The 20,893-nt window shown below is 42.8% G+C and overlaps 1 protein-coding gene across 12 annotated transcripts in view; it reads left to right on the forward strand.

Moving 5' to 3' along the window:
- Positions 1-20,893, forward strand: part of syne1b (spectrin repeat containing, nuclear envelope 1b) — a 543,459-nt gene that overhangs the window by 454,435 nt on the left and 68,131 nt on the right. For all 12 annotated transcript variants that reach the window (XM_059986320.1, XM_059986330.1, XM_059986328.1 and 9 more), the window contains 4 exons: positions 736-861; positions 1,050-1,205; positions 9,401-9,559; positions 16,170-16,336. In XM_059986320.1, coding sequence (XP_059842303.1) covers positions 736-861; positions 1,050-1,205; positions 9,401-9,559; positions 16,170-16,336 — 608 coding nt within the window. The remainder of the gene's footprint in view (positions 1-735; positions 862-1,049; positions 1,206-9,400; positions 9,560-16,169; positions 16,337-20,893) is intronic.

Here is a 20,893-nt window from a genome sequence, read left to right on the forward strand (position 1 = left end):
ATTGTACACATTTCCTGTCGCAGTTTCCTCATAGGACTATTACGGGTCTGAAACAGTGGCTTCTTCTAGCCAGGCGGGAGAATGTCCTGGGTGGGTTTAAACAAGGTCACTCCTCGTTCTTCTATTCTCCAACAAACAGAGGCTTACTTAATGACAGAACAGTAAGCCTGTCGCAGCCCTCACCTGCCATCCTTTATAGGGTGACAAGAATCATGTCCCGTTTGGGAAGGTGGATCGCCTCACCAGTGTGTTTTAAACCGGTTGCAGTTGTGGACCAGGTTTAACTTGTGTTGTTGCCTGAGATAAGGGACCAAATGATAAAGTAGGTGTGCATCAGCCCCACAGAGTTCCTCGAGGGCCAGAATTCCGCAGGAGTGCACTACTCACCTCTGCAGCTTCATACCCTTCTAGGAAACCTTAGACTCTCTTCCTCCGCCACCCTCCCTCACCATTGATGCTCTCCTTTGTCACGTCCCACCATCTCTCTGCCCACCAAAACATTCATCCTCTCTCAACCAGCAGCAACTGTGTACTACAATCACTCAGTTTCAAACTTGGTAAATCCTTCTTAAATACTGCATTATGTTTGGCTAAAGCAGAGACAGTGTATTGATCGCGTTCTCCCTCTTCCCACCCCAGAGTGGAGAGGCTGACATCACATCCGACTTTCTGTCCGGTGTGCTAGATTGATGCCTATAATGGCTTCTAATTGATGTTATTGATGCTTCTTTGAAGGACTGGGAGAGATGCGAGAAGGGGATCGCGGAGTCTCTGGACAAGCTGAGGTCTCTCAGGAGAATGCTTTCCCAGCCTCTGCCTGACCGCCATGACGAGCTGCACTCCGAACAGATCAGATGCATGGTTAAGTTACATTTAATGGTTCATTAGTCTGGACATTTTATTACCAACTTCAGTCACAGAATATAAATCAGATGCAGATCCTGTTCAGATTAACCTGATTTGATAAGGCTCGGTGTGACACACTGATGCAGTGTGGTGCTGATTTTGAAGTAGCTTATAACGCACCTGGTCTGTTTCTCTCTCTGCAGGAACTGGAAAGCTCCTTCGGAGGGTGGACTGACGACCTCGCCCACCTCACGTTTCTGAAGGAGTCGTTGTCCAGCTACATTCATGCTGACGATTTGTTGATCCTGCAGGAGCGGATCGAGCTGTTGCACAGGCAGTGGGATGAGCTGTGCTACCAGGTAAGCATGTTTCTCCCCCTCTCTCGGCGTGTTGATCATCTGGAGCGTGATACTCATTTGCATCTCCATTGAGCCTTCAGATGTAGAACATGATGTGTTAACAGCACAATAATATGTTCTTGAATGACTGGAAATTTGCCTTTGATTTCCTTTTCCTATCTTCTGCAGAATAAATATTTCTTTGGGACCATTGTGAGCATCATTCAGTCAACGTTGCTGAAGAGGCTCGTTTATAAATTGCCAAAGGCAAATACTGTTTCCTGTCCCCTTTTGAATCACATGATCACAGGAACTTGACTACTACAATTTCAAGATTTTTAAATTTTATTTGTTTATTGTGATACAGTGCGGAACAGGCCCTTTGAGCTGTGCCACCCATTAATCCCCTGATTTAACCCTTGTCTAATCTTGGGACAATTCACAATGACCAATTAACCTACTAATCAGTACGTCTTTGGACTGTGGGAAGAAACCAGGGCACCCGGAGGAACCCCAAGCGATCACGGAGAGAACGTCTTAACTCCTTACAGGCAGCAGTGGGAATTGAACCCGGGTCGCCTGTATGAAAAGCACTGTGCTAACCACTACGCTGCCATGCCAATTCGTAAGATGGTTTTGCGCACCTATTATTATACTAATTACTTTGCTGATTGCAAATCGTGTTTCGTTCCATTCAGACTACTTTAAGTTGCCAGTAAGCAAATCGCTGCCCAAGCCTGCAGTTCCTCCAGCTAAATTCTGACTTCACTCATTCCAAAACTTCAGGGATCCCTGACGGCCATTATCAGGAGGACTCTGTCATCTCTTCGCCACCTTCGACTGATCCCCAGAGAAATGGGGCCTTGTTCGATATGTATGCCTGGCTAAGGTCAGTTGCCGTGCCAACAAGATTTGCAGGGAGATGCCTGCCACCCCTCCCAACAGTTGCAGGGTCAACAGCCAGGGATATTTAGCTCCCTGAGCCCTGGTACATCGCAGGAACGTCTCTCTGCCTCCTCCCGCTGCTTCCAATGGCACCAGCCGGTCCTCCAGTTTCTGTCCTTCCTGCTCAGCCGCAGCCAGAAGCCGCCCTCTTCTGCCTCTTCGGCTGTCTGGTGGCCCTCCTGAGCCTCACCATCACGGAGCAACCTTATTGTCAATGTGCCGACAAAGCCCTGGCATCGTGCCCCCACAGGTGGATGATGGTCCTCCAGCCAGCCAGCTCTCTCTCACTCAGCTGCCAGGTCTGAGTACTTCAGTCTTTTCCGCCTGTGGGCAGCCTCCCGTGGGGTGGTTAACTCAGTGAGGACGGTCTTGGCCACCGTGGACCATAGATTTGGGCTCTGCAGCACAGTGCTGTAAGGGTGCTGCACTGTTAATGTTATAGTACAATGGATGAGAGTTAAAGGCGCTGTTTCACAGAGCAAGGAGAGTTCACTGTCCTGGTCAACACTTAGACTTGCTTTAGGTAATAGTAGGCAGCTGTAGATCCCAGGGGATCGTGGGTTTGCGCCTCTGGTGGACTGTGTCCTGTCCAGGGAGCAAGCCTGGGTGGGACTGGCTGTTGCCCATCCAAGGCTGACGAGCCCCACCTACCCGAAGCAACTGGTTTTGAGGCGCCAGTGGTCCGCCATTGCCCCTTCTCTTTTCAGTAGCTAAGCCACACGTGAAGGCTAAGGATTGGACTTGGTTGTCAGAGGCTGTTAGAGACACACGCCATTTGGAGAACTTTATAGGTAGTGGGGGCTTATCCCCACTACCACCCCTGGCTTTGACAACCTTAGGAAGCTGTTTTAGATATTGGTTAAGGATATCTGTCTGCATTGCTGTTGGTGACACTTTGCTGTGCATTTTTAATTGCTGCCTTGTCTATACATCACCTCTTGAGTATAGTCAGAGGTACTTTAGTGGCTGCAGAACACTTTGTAAAATCCACCCACTGTATATACAGTAAATGGTTATATATCCCCTCTTTCAAATGCTTTAATCCCTCTTGCACCAGTTTTTAACTTTTAAAAACAGTTTTTAATTGCGTAAAGCAAAATCTCTTTTCACGTTTACGTTGATTTAATTTTCTTGTTTCTGGAGCTGTGTGAGACTGGCTGCTAAATTCATGGCAGCACCATGGTCCTGAAGAACGTTGTCTCGTTTTTACTGTGTACTGTACCAGCAGTTATGGTCGAAATGACAATGAAAAGTGACTTGACTTGACAGAGAGCCCAGAAATCTGTGTAAATGATACATGAGTAGACAATAGACAATAGGTGCAGAAGTAGACCATTTGGCCCCTCGAGTCTGCACCGCCTTTTTGAGATCATGGCTGATCATTCACTATCAATACCCAGTCCCTGCCTAGTAAAAGATAGGATGTGACTGATGAGGGGCAAAGAAGCTGATGCTTGCTTATAGAGACAAAGTGAGACTGGAGCACACACAAGCACTACCAACATCTGGAAGGACAGATCTGTGAGCACTGACACCAAGAAATGCCTCTTCAAGAGTCTCATCTGGCCAGTAACCCTATATGGCTGTGAAACATGGACCCTAAAAGCAGCCGATGAAAAGAAGTTGACAACATTTGAGATATGGACATACAGATGGATTCTCAGGGTATCATACATTGAAAGGAGGTCCAACAATTTCATCCTAGAAAAGACTGGCATGAAACCAATGCTTCTGGAAACTGTTATCCAAAGGAAACTTCATTATTTTGGACACAGCTTAAGAACTGATGACACACTGGAACGCACTGTGCTTGAAGGCAGAGTAGAAGGAAGCCACTCCCAAAGCAGACAGAGGACAACCTGGATCGACAACATCAAGAAGTGGACCAGCCACACCGCCAGAGATGCAAGAGGTTTGACTGCTGACAGATCACAGTGGAGGGAAGTGGTCACCAAGGCTCTGGCAGAGTATGGCACATGATGATGATGAGAACACACAGCTCTGGTATCTTGGTTTTTACTAAGGAAGAGGATGGTGACAAATTGTCAGTTGTAGTGGAGGTGGTGGAGATAAGAAACGCGACGAACATTAACAGGTAAAGAGATGCAAGAGAAACCGGAATTGATGATTGTACTTAAAGGAATGTGTGTAGATCTTGCAGCTGGTGGAAAAAGTGATAATGTAACTAGCAAAATGTAGGATCTTGGACTTCATAAATGGAGGGATTAGCCATCAAGCACAGAAGTTATGTTGAACTTCTAAGTTCCGATTAGATCTCAACTAGAGCACTGTATTTATTTCTGGTCAGCACACTTTCTTAAGGATGTGCAGGTTCTGAGAGGGCACAGAGAAGATTCACTAGAATAATTCCAGCAATAAGGCAGATCTGCTCCAAGATTTAGATGGAGAAGTTGGGATTGTTCTCCTTGGAGCAAAGGAGGTTGAGGGCAAAATTAATAGATTTAACATGCAAAATTATGAGAACTAGGATAAACATTGAAAACCTACGGCACAAAACAGGCCCTTCGGCCCACAATGCTGTGCTGAACACATCCCTACCTTAGAAATTACCTAGGGTTACCCATAGCCTTCTATTTTCCTAAGCTCCATGTACCTATCCAGCAGTCTCTTAAAAGACCCTATCGTATCCACCTTCACCACCGTTGCCAGCAGCCCATTCCACGCACTCACCACTCCGTGAGTAAAAAACTTACCGCTGACATCTCCTCTGTACCTACTTCCCAGCACCTTAAAACTGTGCCCGCTCGTGTGAACCATTTAAGCCCTGAGAAAAAGCCTCTGTCTATCCACACGATCAACGTCTCTCATCATCTTATCTATCAGGTCACATCTCATCCTCTGTTGCTCCAAGGAGAAGAGGCCAAGCTCACTCAACCTATTCTCATAAGGCATGCTCCCCAATCCAGGCAACACCCTTGTAAATCTCCTCTGCACCCTCTCTGCAGGTTCCATATCCGTCCAATGGTGAGGTGACCAGAATTGGGCACAGTACTCCAAGTGGGGTCTGATCTATATAGCTGCAACATTACCTCTTGGCTTTTCAAGTCAGTCCCACAGTTGATGAAGGCCAATACACCATATGCCTTCTTAACCACACAGTCAAGCTGCACAACCACTTTGAGTGTCCTACGGACTGGACCTCAAGATCCCTCTGATCCCCCACGCTGCCAAGAGTCTTACCATTAATACTACATTCTGCCATCATATTTGACCTACCAAAATGAACCACCTCACACTTATCTGGGTTGAACTCCATCTGCCATTTCTCAGCCCAGTTTTGCATCCTATCAATGTCCTGCTGCAACCTGACAGCCCTCCACATGATCCACAACACCCCCAACCTTCGTGTCATTAGCAAACTTACTAACCCATCCCTCCACTTCCTCATCCATAAGATTGATGAATGGGCAGCACAAGTTTAAGATTCTGTTCACGAGATGTAAAGATTTTTTTTAAATCATAGAGTTGTAAACAACTGGAATTTGTTGCTTATACGTGTGATCGTGTGATGAGAGCAGATGATCTGTGATTTGAAAGGAAAAACTAATCGCAAACAAACTTGCAGGGTAGAGGAATGGAATAACTGGAAAGGGATTCGTCGGATTGTTCTTCAGAAAACCAAAATCGGTTGAATGATTTGGGCTGTCATAACCACAGCACCTAAAATTGAAGCATGTCGTGTATATTTTTTTAAATGAGCAGGTCATCCAATTTACTTGTTCTGCACATGTTTTAATGGTGGAACTCCTCCTACCCACCAAGCCAGTAGACTGGGCTGCATTCACCCTTGTGTGAGTGCTGTTTCTCTGGTGTCGGTCACATCATAATTTTGTTAATGTACATATTGCTTCTTTGTGCCTTATTGACAACCTACAAACTCTGCATCTCATTTTGGAGAAAGAATTCAGATGGGAAAACACTTAAACTTTATTTAAAGGTGTATTTCAGCAATTTAGCAAATTTGTTAGGCTCTTGACATTAAAAGTAAATGTAATATAGTGCACTTTTAGATTTTTTTTATCACTAATTTTTATTTCAACACCAACAAATTACATTCAATCCAACCAGTTCCCGATTATGTTTTGACTGTTTAACCCACCACCCCCTAACCCTCGTCCCCACACCCCTCCCCACCCCTCTCCCCTCCCCACCTTCTCCACCCCTCTCCCCTCCCCACCTTCTCCACCCCTCTCCCCTCCACCAAGCAACTGAATAGTAGTGCAGACACAGAGCATTCCTATTTTAACAGAAGACCTTTTAAGTTAGATATCAAATTTGCCCACGTTAAGATTGTGTTTGGTCGTGCATCATGTACTGTTGCTGATGATAATTCCAGGCAACTGTGTAAGAAATCTAAGGCCTTTGAATGCTTGTAGGGAGAGCTTAATCCTCTAGCATTAAATGATACAATAGTAAGATTTTCTAATTTATCTGTGTTGCTCATCTACCCCTGGATCTGTTGGTGGTTGAGCCCTGAGTTACCCCCTTCCCATCACCCCTCCCATTCATCCCTTTACTTTGTAACATCTGTGAGTGTCACTTAGCAAAGTCAGACACTGAACGTTATCAGCCCCCCCTCTAGCACCAATACATTAGAAAGGCAAAGCGGTTCTCATAGACAATCATATCAAAGAAACAAGAAAAAAAGACCTGGTCAAACCCATTAACCTAGTTAATTAAAACCATTTCCATCTCAAATATAGTATAACACATAATGAAGACCCCAACAGTTCTCTTGCAGGAGACAGTTGTTTTAATAGACCGTTGCTTAGCGATGACACCAGTGACGTCTTATCTCGTGCCCGGGAACGTAAACAAGTCTCCTGGAGACATAACCCGAAATTAACACGTACAACTAAAGTTATTCAGAACAAACTGCTGTTTCTCAGCTTCATTCTTGATGAAGTATGACATTTGGGTGTGTTGAATATCACCTTAGAAAGTAAAGGATAAAAAGTATATTCTACACGGACTTATATCACCTTACCATGTTGTCCTTGTACTAGCAAGCCATTGCCTTAAAACCCTGACCTGCAATACTCAGAAACAAATTAGCCCCTTAATTAACTAAATACAAAAGTGCATCAAATTACTTTCCAATAAAAGAAATACCGGAAAACTTCACACCTAGGACGTTAACTTGCCTGTGCCTGTTAGATTGCGCATACAGGCTGGTCTGAGCTCTTAATGCAGTTCCATCTCCTCTTGAGGGGAATTTTTAGATGATTTGTGGACAACAAAACTCAAAAAATCTCTGTAAAATTAAAAATTTAGCAAACGAGATCCGTTGTATTACCGTTGGAATGATTCTTGAGTCAGTTGATGTCATCAGACGCATAGAAGCCCTTGTCATCCTGGTACAAATAAAATTTGCAAGTTATTTAAATAATATTATTCAAGAGATCATTTCCTTTATGTATGCAGCAGGCAAGTTTGCAGAGCATCATCGACTGTTGGTTTTGTAATGGTCTGTAGTAGAGAGCTGTCTTCTGGGATAGCGTTCACATTAAACAGACCACAACAGGAAGTATGCTTAATCTCAGAAGTTGAGGATAACCTAACAGCAGACATTATGAGCCTTGCAAGCAGGTTTGTCTAGATTGCTGTTTATATTGAAGTTCACTTTAAATGAAGTTCAGTTTTAACAATATAGATTCTGTTGAAAGAATTAGATGTGATCAGGGTAAATGGCTAACTCTTAAATGACAGCAGTGGTGATGTAGGGGGGTGATGAGAGTACACTTGATGACTTGGCATTCAGCTTCCTCTTGGGTTAGATATCAGTATGAACATGAAATTTGAATTTCCTGTAAAGCATTTTGAATACATTCACCTTGTGTCTGATGGTATTTAGGGCCTCAGTTTGACTTCACAAATCTGTACATGCGTTTAATTTTAATGAGCATATTCATTCATAGTTAATGCGGATTGAGTTTAGAGTTCTGGTATTTAAGCTGCCTTTATAAAGATGTATAGCTCCAATTTAGAAAGATCTCTTTGTTAACGATACTGTGTGTAACTTTGGTCATTTAAACATCAAATTGAATTTTTCATTAATACAAATTGTGTTGTCAATTTTGATTGTGTTGTCACATTTGATGAAACAGGAGCCTGTATCTCTGTGCTCTCTCCCTATGGTATTGGTTAGACTTCCATATATTCTAACAGGAATTCAGCCTTTTCTTCATGGACTCCACTCTTAGATTTCTCTGATACAAAAAAGTTATTTTTGTTGCAAACTTTAAATGGGCTCTACAGTGAAGAAAATGTTTTGTATTGATTATAAGTGAATGCCAGTGTATTAAAATGTACTTGGTTGTTCTGTATTTGGATGGTTAACAATACCCCGGGGCACTGAGGCAATGGCTGAGGGCTCCCATGGGAGTACTCTGCTGATCGGCATCCTTAGCTCTCACAGATAATCACAAGATGATGCAGAGGTGATCTGGTATCGGACTACTGAACGAGAAGCCTCAACGGTGCAGAGAGACCAGAAAAGCTGGTGGTGTTGTCCTTCAGATAAACCAGGTTAAATAAGGCATAAAGGAGGAATTCATTATTATGAATTGTGTTGTTAAGGGGAGAAATGACCGCCAGTAGGAGGAGGTTAGTCACCAGAGATTGCAAGTTTATGTTCTGTCAAGGCATAATTAAGGAGAACATTATTTTATGCAGAATTGTTGAGATGGGATACTTTGTGATGAGATTTAGTAGATGGAGCTTTGTCAAGTTTTTAAAAAGGAAATAGTTGCAAGGCTATGGAGAAAGAGGAGTGGCTCTATTTGGAAAGCTGTTTGAAATTGCTTGTAGAATTCAAGTGGTGAATCAGGTGTTGATCAAACGAGCTGTCTAATCCTGCAACGTGTTGAGCTTTTTGAGTTTTGTCAGTGATGTGCGAATCAATACAAGTGGGGTGTATTTCATCATGCTCCTGAACTATGCCCTTGTAAACCAAACACTGGAGAATACCTAGCCTTTGCTCTGCCCTTGTTTCTGTGATTTGTTCATTTGTTTTTCACAAAAATAAACTTGGCAGGCTGTCAGACTAAAAGGTGCAAGGAAGAAGTTGAGCTTTTAACATAATATTGCAAGGTTTTTGTGATCATAGATATGGGCAGACTGTGCTGTTACTTCAATGGTTTATTGTCTCCCATTATCTAAATGTTGCAATAGTCACCATTAATATTTAATGCACTTATCATGGCTTTTTTTTGTGCAGATCTAATCCTCCCAATGCTTTAAATCTCCAGGTCTTGTCCCGCAGACAGCTGGTAACAGAGAAGCTGAACGAGTGGGCACTGTTCAATGAGAAAAACAAGGAGCTGTGTGAGTGGTTGACCCAGATGGAGAGCAAAGTCTCACAGAATGGGGACATCAGCATCGAGGAGATGATCGAGAAGCTGCAGAAGGTAAATTCTGAAATGATGCTGATAACAATTTTTAAACTTAATTTTTAAAAAATTAATTTAGAGATACGGCATGGTAGCAGGTCTTTCAAGCTCAACAGGCCCACGCTACCCAATTGCACCCATGTGACCAATTAACCTACAAATCTTGGAATGCGGGAGGAAATCAGAGCACTGGGGGAACCTACACGGTCATGGGGAGAATGTACAGACTTAGACAGCTGCAGGAACTGAACCTAGGCCACGAACACTGTAATAACATTCACAAACCGCTACACTCCCATGCCACATTTAAATAGTGTTGCTCAGAATACGCAAGCCAGTGTTTTTTTTATTTGTATGCGCACAGATAAAGCAACGTGTGTTGTAAGAGAGGCAAAGATTTCACTGGGTGATATGTGCTCATCCAAATGGTTTGCCACTGTAGGAGTAGACTGACAGATCAAACAAAGTTGGTGTTTGAATACCAGGGGATTTGACTAAAAACTGGTGTTCACCAGAAGACCAGCTGAAGCTACTCAGCCTGAGCATGAATTTGGTGCAGCTTTTACTTTCTCTGTTAGCAAGATTACCAGGAAAACTACGTTTTGATAACAATGGTGGTCACAGGAAGACTTAATTAAGTAACAGACTAGGCCCTGATTACAGAATAAGATAATTATCCACAGGTTTAGCAGTAATTTTCTATTACAATAATGGGTGCGCAACACAATTGTGAAGTTCCTAAACTTAGGTGTCTTTACTGCTGCACTCCATGTCTGTACGTTTGTCTGCCTTTCTCTGTTATTCAGCACAGTCCACATCTTTATTTACCACATGTTCTTTCCCCTGCAACAGGCACCTTAAATTACATTTTGTGCTGCAATAGGTTGAGATTTCTGTCGTTTCTCTTCATTCCTTAATCTAGAGCAGCACGGATGGATTCCAGGGAAATGGGAGATCTGGGGGGCCTGGGGACTGCCTGATTACAACCTCTGCAGGAAGTGCATCTGGGTGTAGTTCTTTACAGACCAGGTTAGGGAGCTGGAGCTGGATGATGTATGGCTCATTCTGGAGAATGATGGAGGTGATAGGGGCTAGAGGGAAACAGTCACACTTAATTTGTGGGAGGCAGGTAGGTGTGGGCGGAATGGCATACCAGGGGATAGCGGGATTGATGAAGTCTCTGGCATTGAGTTTGACTCTGTTGCTCAGAAGGAAATGGCGGAGAAGAGAAGAGTGATGGTGATTGGAGATTCAGTATTTTGGGGAGTGGACAGGAGATTCTCTGGATGCAAAGGAAGCGAATGGATGTTATGTTGTCTCCCAGGAGCTAGGGTCAGGGACTTCACAGACTAGGTCCAAAGCATTTTTAAAGGGGAGGCTGAGCAGCCGGGAGTCGTGTACATATTGGTACCAGTGACAGAGGTGGAAAAGGGGATGAGGTCCTGAAGAGAGAATATATGGAGCTAGGTAGGCAGCTGAAAAGGAGCCCCTCAAGGGCAGTAATCTCTGGATTACTGTCTGTGCCACACACCATTCAGGGTAAGTATAGGGTAAGCAGATGAACAGGTGGCTGAAGAATTGGTGCAGGGGGCAGGGTTTCAGATTTATGGATCATTGGGATCTCTTTTAGGGAAGGTATGACACGTACAAAGGGACAGGTTACACCACAACATGAGGGGACCAATGTCCTTGCAAGAAAGTTTGCTCGAGTTGTTGAGGGGGGTTTAAACTAGGTTAGCGGGGGATGTTAGAGTGATAGATTAGAGGATTGAGTGGTTGTTGTAGAGATAGATGCAGCATGTAGAGAGACTATAAGGGAAGGGTAGGCAGTGGGTGTGGCACTAGTGCAGTTAGTTGGATGGGTTGAAATGCGCTTACATCAATGTGAGAAGCACTGAGACCAAGGGTGATGAACATAAAGCACAGTCGGTACGTGGAGCTGTGATGTTGTGTCCATTACAGAGACTTGGCTGTCACAAGGACAGGAATGACTGCTGGATGTCCTGGGGTTTAGATGTTTCAAAAGGAACAGGGAGGCAGGTACAAGAGGTGGGAAGTGGCATTGCTGATCAGGGACAGTATCACAATTGCAGAGAGAAAGGATGTCACGGAATCATTGTGGTGGAAATCAGGAACAGGAAGGGAACAATCACTAATTTGGGAGTATTCTATACACACCTCTCCCCTGGCCCCCCTCAATAGCAACAGAGACACCAAGGAACAGATTGGGAGAAAAATGTAAAAAATAATATATTTGTTGTCACAGTGACTTCAACTTCTCGAATTTTAAGTGGCATCTCCTTAGTGTAAAAGGTTTAGGTGGGGCAAAGTTTGTTATGTATATCCTGGAAGGATTTCTGACAGACTGACTAGAGGAGAGGCCATACTGGATCTAGTGCCAGGCAATTAATCTGATCAGATTACAGATCTCTCAGTGGGTGAACATTTTGGAGACGGTGACCACAACTCCCTGACCATTGCTACAGCCTTGGACAGGGGTAGGAGCAGACGGTATTTAATTGGGGAATTGCAATTTATGATGCTATTAGGCAGGAACTTGGGAGTGTAAACTGGGACCAGATGAGCTCAGGGAAATGCATAATAGAAACATGGAGATTGCTCAGGGAGTGCTTGATTGGGGTTCTGGATAAGTTTCTCCTATTGGGGCAGTGACAAGAGAAGTGGAACATGTACATCTGTAGTCAAGAGGAAGAAGGAAGGGTACGTGTAGTGTATACATGTGAGGATACATGTACATAATGTCAAAAGAATCAGTCCCAATACTAGTGGTCCCTGTGACCAGTGATGTTGGGACCAATTCTTTTTACATTATATGTTAATAATTTTGGATGATGGTATTGATGGCTTTGTTGCAGTTTGCAGGCAATACAAGGATACGTGGAGGGGCAGGTAGTTTTGAGGAAGTCGAGAAGCTACAGACGGACTTGGGCAGATTAGGAGAATGGGCAAGGAAGTGGCAGATGGAATACAGTGTCGTGAAGTGTATGGCTGTGCCCTTCGATGGAAGAAATGAAAGGGTTGATTATTTTCTAAATGGCGAGGAAATACAAAAAACCGGGATTTGAGAGCCCTTGTGCAGGATTCCCTAAAGGTTAATTTGCAGGTTGAGTCTGTGGTGAGGAAGGAAAATGCGATGTTATCGTTCATTTCAAGAGGACTAGAAAATAAAAGCAAGGATGTAATATTGAGACTTTTTAAAGCACTGGTGAGGACTCACTTGGAGTATTGTGAGCAGTTTTGGGCCACTTATCTTAGAAAGGATGTGCTGAAACCAGAGAGGCTTCAAAGGAGATTCACGAAGATGATTCCAGGATTGAACGACTTGTCATATGAAGAGCATTTGATGGCTCTGGACCTGTGTTCAGTGGAATTCAGAAGAATGAGGGATGACCTCATTGAAACCTGTGTCGAATGGTGAAAGGACTTGATAGAGTGGATATGGAAAGGATGTTTCGTATGGTGGGAGAGTCTAAGACCAGAGGACACAGAATAGTGTCGTTTTAGAACGGAGATGAGGAAGAATTGTTTTAGCCAGAGAGTGGCTGCTCTGTGAAATTCGATATCACAGGCAGCTGTGGAGGCCAAGTCTGTATAAGGCAGAGGTTGATAAATTCTTGATTGGTCAGGGCATGAAGGGATACGGGGTAAAGGCAAGAGATTGCTGCTGAGAGGTAAAATGTTTAGCCATGTTTAGCCAAGATGAAATGGGGGAGCAGACTCACTGAGCCAAATGGCCTAATCATGCTCCTGTGTCTTAAGGTTTAGGGAGCAAAAATCAGACAGGACTGTTGTAAATTATCAGGTAATCAAGTAGGAGCTTAAAATGGACTTAGGAGAGCTAGAAGGGGGCATGAGAAGTCCTGGGCAAGTGGATAAAGGAAAACCCCAAGGCATTCTACAAGTGTATGCAGAACAGCAGGATGACCAGAGTGAGAGTAGGACCTGTTGTCCTGTGAACACAGTCACTGGAGAGACGCAGCTGGTAGCTATATAAATTGTCTTTTTTATTTGATACTCATACTCACAAAAAGAAGTCGAGAGAGGGAGTCCCTGATCCAACATTACAGCACATTTTTATATGTCAAAGAACAAAGGTAACAGGACAATATCTTTATTTACAAGCCCTCATCATGCTTTTTTGGACTTGCATGTAATTTTTCATTTATCTGGATCTTCCCACCAACACACCCAAAGTAAGTGTTAATTATGTTGCTTTCATGCACTGGGATGTTGATTGGATCACGTATTTGCAGACAAAGTGCCTGGTTCTTGGTCTGTCTAGCCTGTGTTTTACTTTGCTGGGCTGTGATTTAAATTTAATCTGCAATCCAGATTCAGATGTGAAGGTTGGTTGCTGAAGTCAGTATCCCCTATATGCCCTAACCCCCAAAAAATGCCCTAGGGACAAAAGAGGGCATGTGCCTTGAGTTGAAGGAGGTAGGGGGTAGGAGAGATCCTCAATGAATATTTGCTTCATTATTCACCAGTGGCAGGGACTTGAAGACAGTTCAGAACAAGCTAATGTGCTGGAGTGTGTCAGTGTTAGGAAAGAAGATGTGTTGAAACTTTTGGAAAAACTTTAGGATTGATAAATCCCCAGGGCTGGATGGGATATACCCCAACTTATTATGGGAAGTGAGGGAGGAGATCTCTGCACCTTTGGCCATGGTCTATGTATCCTCACTGGCTACAGAACTAGTATCTACTGATTGGAGGGTGGCAAATGTTACTTCTTTCTTTGAAAGATAATAAGGATAATCTGGGGATTTATAGATCAATGAGTCTTACGTCAGTGGCGGGGAAATTATTGGAGAAGATTCTTAGAGAAAAGACTTATGAGCTTTGGAGAAGCAATCTGATTAGGAATAGATAGCATGGCTTTATGAGGGGCTGGCTGTGCCTCACAAGCCTGATTGAATTCTTCAAAGAAGTGACAAAACAAATTGATGGAAGTAGGGCAGCGATGTGGTGTACATGGATTTTTGTAAAGCCTTTGACAAGGTTTCCCATGGTAAGCTCATTCAGAAATTCAGGAGGCACTGGATCCAGGGAAACTTGGCTATTCAGAGCAACACGCACACAGAATGCTGGAGGAACTCACCAGGCCAGGCAGCATCAATGGGAAAAAGTGCAGTTGACACTTCAAGCAGCCCGGCCTGCTGAGTTCCTCCAGCACTTTGCATGTGTTGCTCAGATTTCCAGCATCTGCAGATTTTCTTTTGTATGGGAATTTAGAATTGGCTTGCCCATAGAAGGTAGAAGGTGGTTATAGACGGAGCATTTTCTTCCTGGAAGTCAGTGACTTGTGGTGTTCCACAACAATCTGTTCTTGGACCCTTGTTCTTTGTGATTTTTTAAATTATAAATGACTTGGATGTAGAAGTGTATGAAGTTTGCAGATGACACGGTGGCTGGTGGTGTTGCAAATAGTGCAGGAGGTTGTCATAGGTCACAAAGGAACATCAATATGGTGCAGAGCTGGGCTGAGGAGTGGTGCAGTTCAATCCAGAAAAATGGGTGAGGTGATGCAGTTTGCAAGGTGGTACTTGGAAGACGGAGTACACAGTTAATGACAGGATTCTTAGCAATGTGCAGGAATAGAGGGATCTTGGGATCCGCACAAGTTGATCGGATAGTTAAGATGGTGTATGATGTGGTGGCTCTCATTAGTCAGGAATTGAGTTCAGGAGCTGTGAGGAAATGTTGCAGTTCTACAAAACTGCAGTTAAATCACATTTGAAATATTTGTTTGGTCTAGTTGCCTCATTTATAGGAAAGGTGTGAACAGCTTTATAGAGGGTGCAAGTAGAAGACGAAGCATCATAAAGATTGAAAGATGTTCTGGCTCCAAACAAGACACTATTATTAAAAGGAGAAAATGGTTTGGAGAGGCATAGTCATGCACAAAGGATCAATCCTTCTACCTACCATGTCCACACTGACCATCAAGTACCCATCTACACCAATTTACCAGCACTTTGATGTTCTACTTCTTTACGGAGGTGATTCAAAAGTTGCCTAGGTACTTGCCCAGATACTTCTAATTTGCTCTGGACTAGTTTGTTTCTCCCCTTGCTGGCTGGAGGGCAGCCTTTACTGGAAACTTCTCTAATATTACAACATAGAAAACCCATTTAGCTCATCAGGCTTTTTGTAAGGCAAATCGTGCCATTCTCCTGCATTTCCCATAGCTCTCTAATGATCTTTTTCCCTAAGATCTTCAGTCCTTCCTGTTGTTTAAACCCATGATTGAATCTACTGCAACAACCCTTTTTGGATGTTCATTTGCTGCTTAAAAAAAAATTCCTCTTGCCCCCTCTGATTTGTTCACCAATTGAATTAAATATGTGTCCTTGGCTTTGTTTGTCTTCTGCCAGTTGGAAAGGTTTGGAAATAGAAGACAAAAGAATAAGGAATGGAAACCATGATACTGAGAGCATGCAGAACTTGGATGCTTTCTTCATTACGGTTATTGAGTCACGTGCAGGAATGGTCTTTTTTTTGATGCTATTTGCATACCTTTTCTCTTCTACACAGGTCCAGTTGAACATTGCCTTATTGATGGAATGCAAATCTAACTGGGTTCACTCCCATTTTTTTTCCACAGGATTATCAGGAGGAAATCACCGCAGCAGCGGAGAACAAGGTGCAGCTTCAACAGCTGGGCCAGAGACTCGTACAGGCAAGTCAGGAAAGCAAGGCATCGGAAATAGAATACAAACTGGGCAAGATTGATGATCGATGGCAGCACCTGCTGGATCTCATTGGTGCCAGGTAAGAGACGAACAGCACCTGTTAGATTGGGTTAGTGCCACGTCAGAGAGCTCAGAATCTCTTGAAACCTGTCAGATCCCATTCACTACCTGCAGAGCAGTGATACTAAGTGCAACGAATCCAGCCTGCTCAGAACTTTACCAGTGTCGGGCCAGCAAATTTTCCGAACCATTCATTGTTACTCCGATTAGTATTCTAATGCACTTTGAATTCAATATTTTGTTTAGATGTCACGCAGTAGAATGATACATATGGCAGCGAATCTGATGGAAGTGAGGTGGCGGGGTAGTGTAGTGGTTAATGTAACACTATTACCAGTGACCCAGGTTCAACTTCTGCCACTGTCTGTAAGAAGCTTGTATGTTTTTCCTCTGTCCACGTGGGTTTCCTCCCACGTTCTAAAGACATACGGGTTAGCAGGTTAATTGGTCACATGGTGATGCCAGCACATTGGGCAGGACAAGCCTGTTGCCATGCTGTACCTCTAATTAATAACAAAATGAAGTAAGGGAGACAAAACAGGATAAGTAGAAAGGGAAAAGTTATACTGGGATTCTGGCGAGTGGGAAAGGAGGGCAGGTGTTAGCACCCAGTGCGCCAAATATTGATCTATCCAGATAGCGGATTATCAATATTACTGTAATGATGTATATTGCTTATTTATTATTATTATTTCTTTCATTTTGTATTTGCACAGTCTTGTCTTTTGCACACTGGTTGAACTCCCGTGTTGGTGCAGTCTTTCATTGATTCTTTTACGGTTATTTTTGTTATGGATTTATTGAGTGTATCTGCAATAGAGTTAATCTCATGGTTGTAACTGATGACATATATATAATACAATGTAAAATTGAACTTTGTCACTTCAGATAAGAGTGTGCATTCTTTGTTGATTTGTTGATATGTCCACAAATTTGGCACTTTCTGCTACGGCTGAGCAAAATGCTGAGGTTCATCTTGCTAGATGCATGTGGGTTGCATGGACCTGAGCATCAAAAACTGTCCCCACTGCTGATGTTCTTATTGCAAAATAGACCTACGGACAATTTGCCACAGACAGGTAACAGGGCAGAAGGTTAGGCTTCAGCTGTTCAGAGCTAAGGCCTGTTTGGTTCTCGTCACTGCATCTCAGAAAGCACGTGAGAAGGGTAGTGGGAATCTGGAGCTCTCCACCAGGGGATGTCCATTCTGAGCATTAATTTGAATTTTCAAGACTGAACGTTGACTTTTGTTAGTAATGTTGATATGAAACAAAGGAAGGTAACTGGAGTTGTGGAGCTTGGGAAATTGAATGGATGTCTCTTATTCCAATGTAGCTAATAGAATGGAATTCAAGTGCACATAGCTATATCGAGTAAAGAATATTTCCTTCAGTCAAGATGGTAATGAACCATTAAGAGTTGTGTAACAGTTTAATCATTTTGTGGTTACTTTAATTACTTTTCCTGAAATAGATACCGAATTCCAATGATGAACTTTGAATTTACTTTACCTGAGATTATTAACTCAACCATTTACTTTACAAGTCCGGTAACTGTGCTCCAGCTGTCCTATGATGCATTTTGTTTACAAATGAGTCTGCCATTGAATATCCTGAACATTGCTCTTTGAAAATTTATTAAAATGACTCCTTTCTTCATAAGCAAGATGGCTACAGCATTATACGGTCAACAGTTGTCGTAGATTTCCAGCCTCCAACAGCTGAACCCTTTGGAGAAAACGTTTTGATTTTGTTTCCTAAATCCATAAAAAATCATTTGTTGTCCTGTAATAATGCAGCTGTTAGGGCTTTGGGCAGCTGCCTTGGATGCTCTGACAGCATTCCTTTTGTGGTGCTACAAAGGATCCAGTGCTACCTTCCCAGAATCCAGACATTTTTTTTTCCCAAATTACTTCTCTTTATCTCCTTTAGAATCAGCTGCTCTGTACAAACTTATCTGCACAAGCTGGTTGAATTGTCTGCTGTCCATGTGCTAGCTTTGTGCTGAAGGGGCTTATGTGGGCTGGACAATGTCAAAGGGAGGAGGGGTGGGGGGGAGTGATGAGACACAGACAGACAGACAGACACACCCCAAAAAAGCCTACTAGTCTCTGGAGCATTGCTTAATGAACGTGTGTGAAATTCTTGCCAGAGAGTTAAACTGATATCATCATTGATGTAATGATTAAACCCTGAGGGGAGATATAGGAAATTCCAGTAGTGTTTGACAATATCATTTCATACTTGGTCCTAAGCCTCCTTTCAGGGGATTTTGTGTATAATTAAAAGATGGTCACATTAGCAGTAACTTCTAGAGACAACTTCTGTTTAGTAAACATGACAGAGTTCAAAGGCAATGATAATTACTGTCTTTAAAATGTATAATTATCTAATTTAAAATTTATATTACACTTGTGATCTGAGCATCCGCAAGTATATTTAATTTAATCCGGTGTCCCTGAGTTGGGGTCGTCACTGTAATATAGAAAATGCAATGGAGTTCCCCAGATGATGGGAAGGTCACCTAGATCTGGCAGATTTAAGCATGGGGTGAATGTTGGCAGGAGGCTGACATGATGCTTTGCCCCAGCCAAAAACATAGGGTGGAGATTGTCTCTAATCTTGTGCTTCTGCAACGTTGCCCCATTCTTGGACTGTTACGTCATGATAATGTTCACATTATCATGTTAGGATGAGTTATTGCATATAGTTTGGCAAGAGCCCATTTAGCAGTTTCAATGAGCAGATGTTTTCATTCAGAGGGAGGTGAATCTCTGAGATCCTCTATTCCAGTAGTTTAGTCAAAAGCGATTGATGAATTTGTGGATATTAAGGAAAGTAAGAAGTTGAGAATTGTGCAGGAAAATAGGGTGAGGCTATGAGAATGCTCAGAGGACCAGGTGGCTGCTTCGGTTCCAAATTTGCATTTGTGTACTGAAAGCGTTTGTTAGTGTTAAATGTCACCTATGCAATACACCTGCCGATCTCCGAACTTGTGCAACTTAATGCTATACCCCTCACAGTGCATTATGCTTCCAGACTTGTTCTCAGCATATTTAGAAATATCAAAGTTGAGTTTATTGTTTTATTGAGTTTATTGTTATATTGCACAGGTACAGTGAAACACTTACAACAGCATCACAGGCATCGATGCACACCACTCACAAGGAAAAAAGCATAAATTGAAAATAAATTATTCAAGAAAGAACACAATTAGAACAAAACAAAATCCAGTTTAGTGCAAGTACAACGTATGAGATGTACACCCAGGTCCAAGACATTTATAAATACATTAACCAAGCAGTGTTCCTGGTACTGAGCCTAAGGAACGTACACTCCCTGCCATCTGAAAAAGAACTGCTTGCTAATAGTTTATTTCCTGTCACCTAGCCATTCTCTATCTGTGCTTTTATTGCCTCTTTTATTTCATGGGATTAAATCTTGAAAATGTGCCCATTATACAGCATTTTATCAAACACCACCTGAAAATCGATATATACTGCATCCACTGCATTCTCCTCATCAAAAAAAAAGCTATAAAGTTAATTAAGTGCATTTTATCTGTAACAAATCCATGCTGGGCATTTCCTGGTCCATCCACCCTTATCCTAGGGCACAAATGAATCATTGCAACAGTTGATTATGGTCACTATTTTGGAATTAATTTTGCAGGTTACCACATTCCCAATGTGCCATAGTTTACTGGGAGTTTTGTGACACGGCGTTATTATCTGTACCCATCAATCTTGTGCATAAAACTTTGTAAGACCCAACAGATTGACATCTGGTTCATCAAGTGATGTTTGCAGGACTCCCTTTAATCTCAATAGAGCCCGGTTTTCGTGCTCCTTTGAACATGATGGACTTACTGGAAATTTTACTACAGTGCTGTGCAACATTTTTTATTAAAGGTGTAACTTGTAACTAGGTTGGGATAATAATTGGAGTAACAACCTGAGGGTAACTGTGACTCATAGGTCTTGTTTCAGGCCAAACTGTTGCTCTGCAGATAGAATGGTGGTTGAGTAGTTAAAGATGGTATGATAAGGACAGGAAATGGGCTTACATTCTGAGTGAAGCATTCTGGTGATAGCTCCGATTCACTTCTTGTTGCTCTGTGGATTTTTTCAAAAATAGTACACAGAACAGCCTGTGCCAAACACGATGACAAATTAACTAAGTCTCTTCTGCCTGCACATGACCTCTATTCATCCACTCCCTGCGTATCCATGTGTCTAACTAAAAGCTTATTCAGTGCCACTGTATACCTGCTTCCACAACTACCCTTGGCAGCTTGTTCCAGGCAGTTCCCTGAAACTTTTCCCCTCTCACAATAAATGTGTTTCATTCCTACCCTGAGACAAGGATTCTGACTACCTTCTCTATCTATGCCTTTATGATTTTACAACCTTCCATCAGGTTCTGAAGAAAGTGACCCAGTAAGCCTCTTGTGCACCCTTTCCAAAGCCTCCATCACTTTCCTTTAATGGGGCAACCAGGATCGGATACAACATCGGAGACAACGATGTTTTTGAAATAATCTCAGCCACATTTCATCTTAGGAACTCCTCCACTGG

This window comes from Hypanus sabinus, chromosome 12, assembly GCF_030144855.1.
Source record: "Hypanus sabinus isolate sHypSab1 chromosome 12, sHypSab1.hap1, whole genome shotgun sequence".
NCBI classification, from domain to species: Eukaryota; Metazoa; Chordata; class Chondrichthyes; order Myliobatiformes; family Dasyatidae; genus Hypanus; species Hypanus sabinus.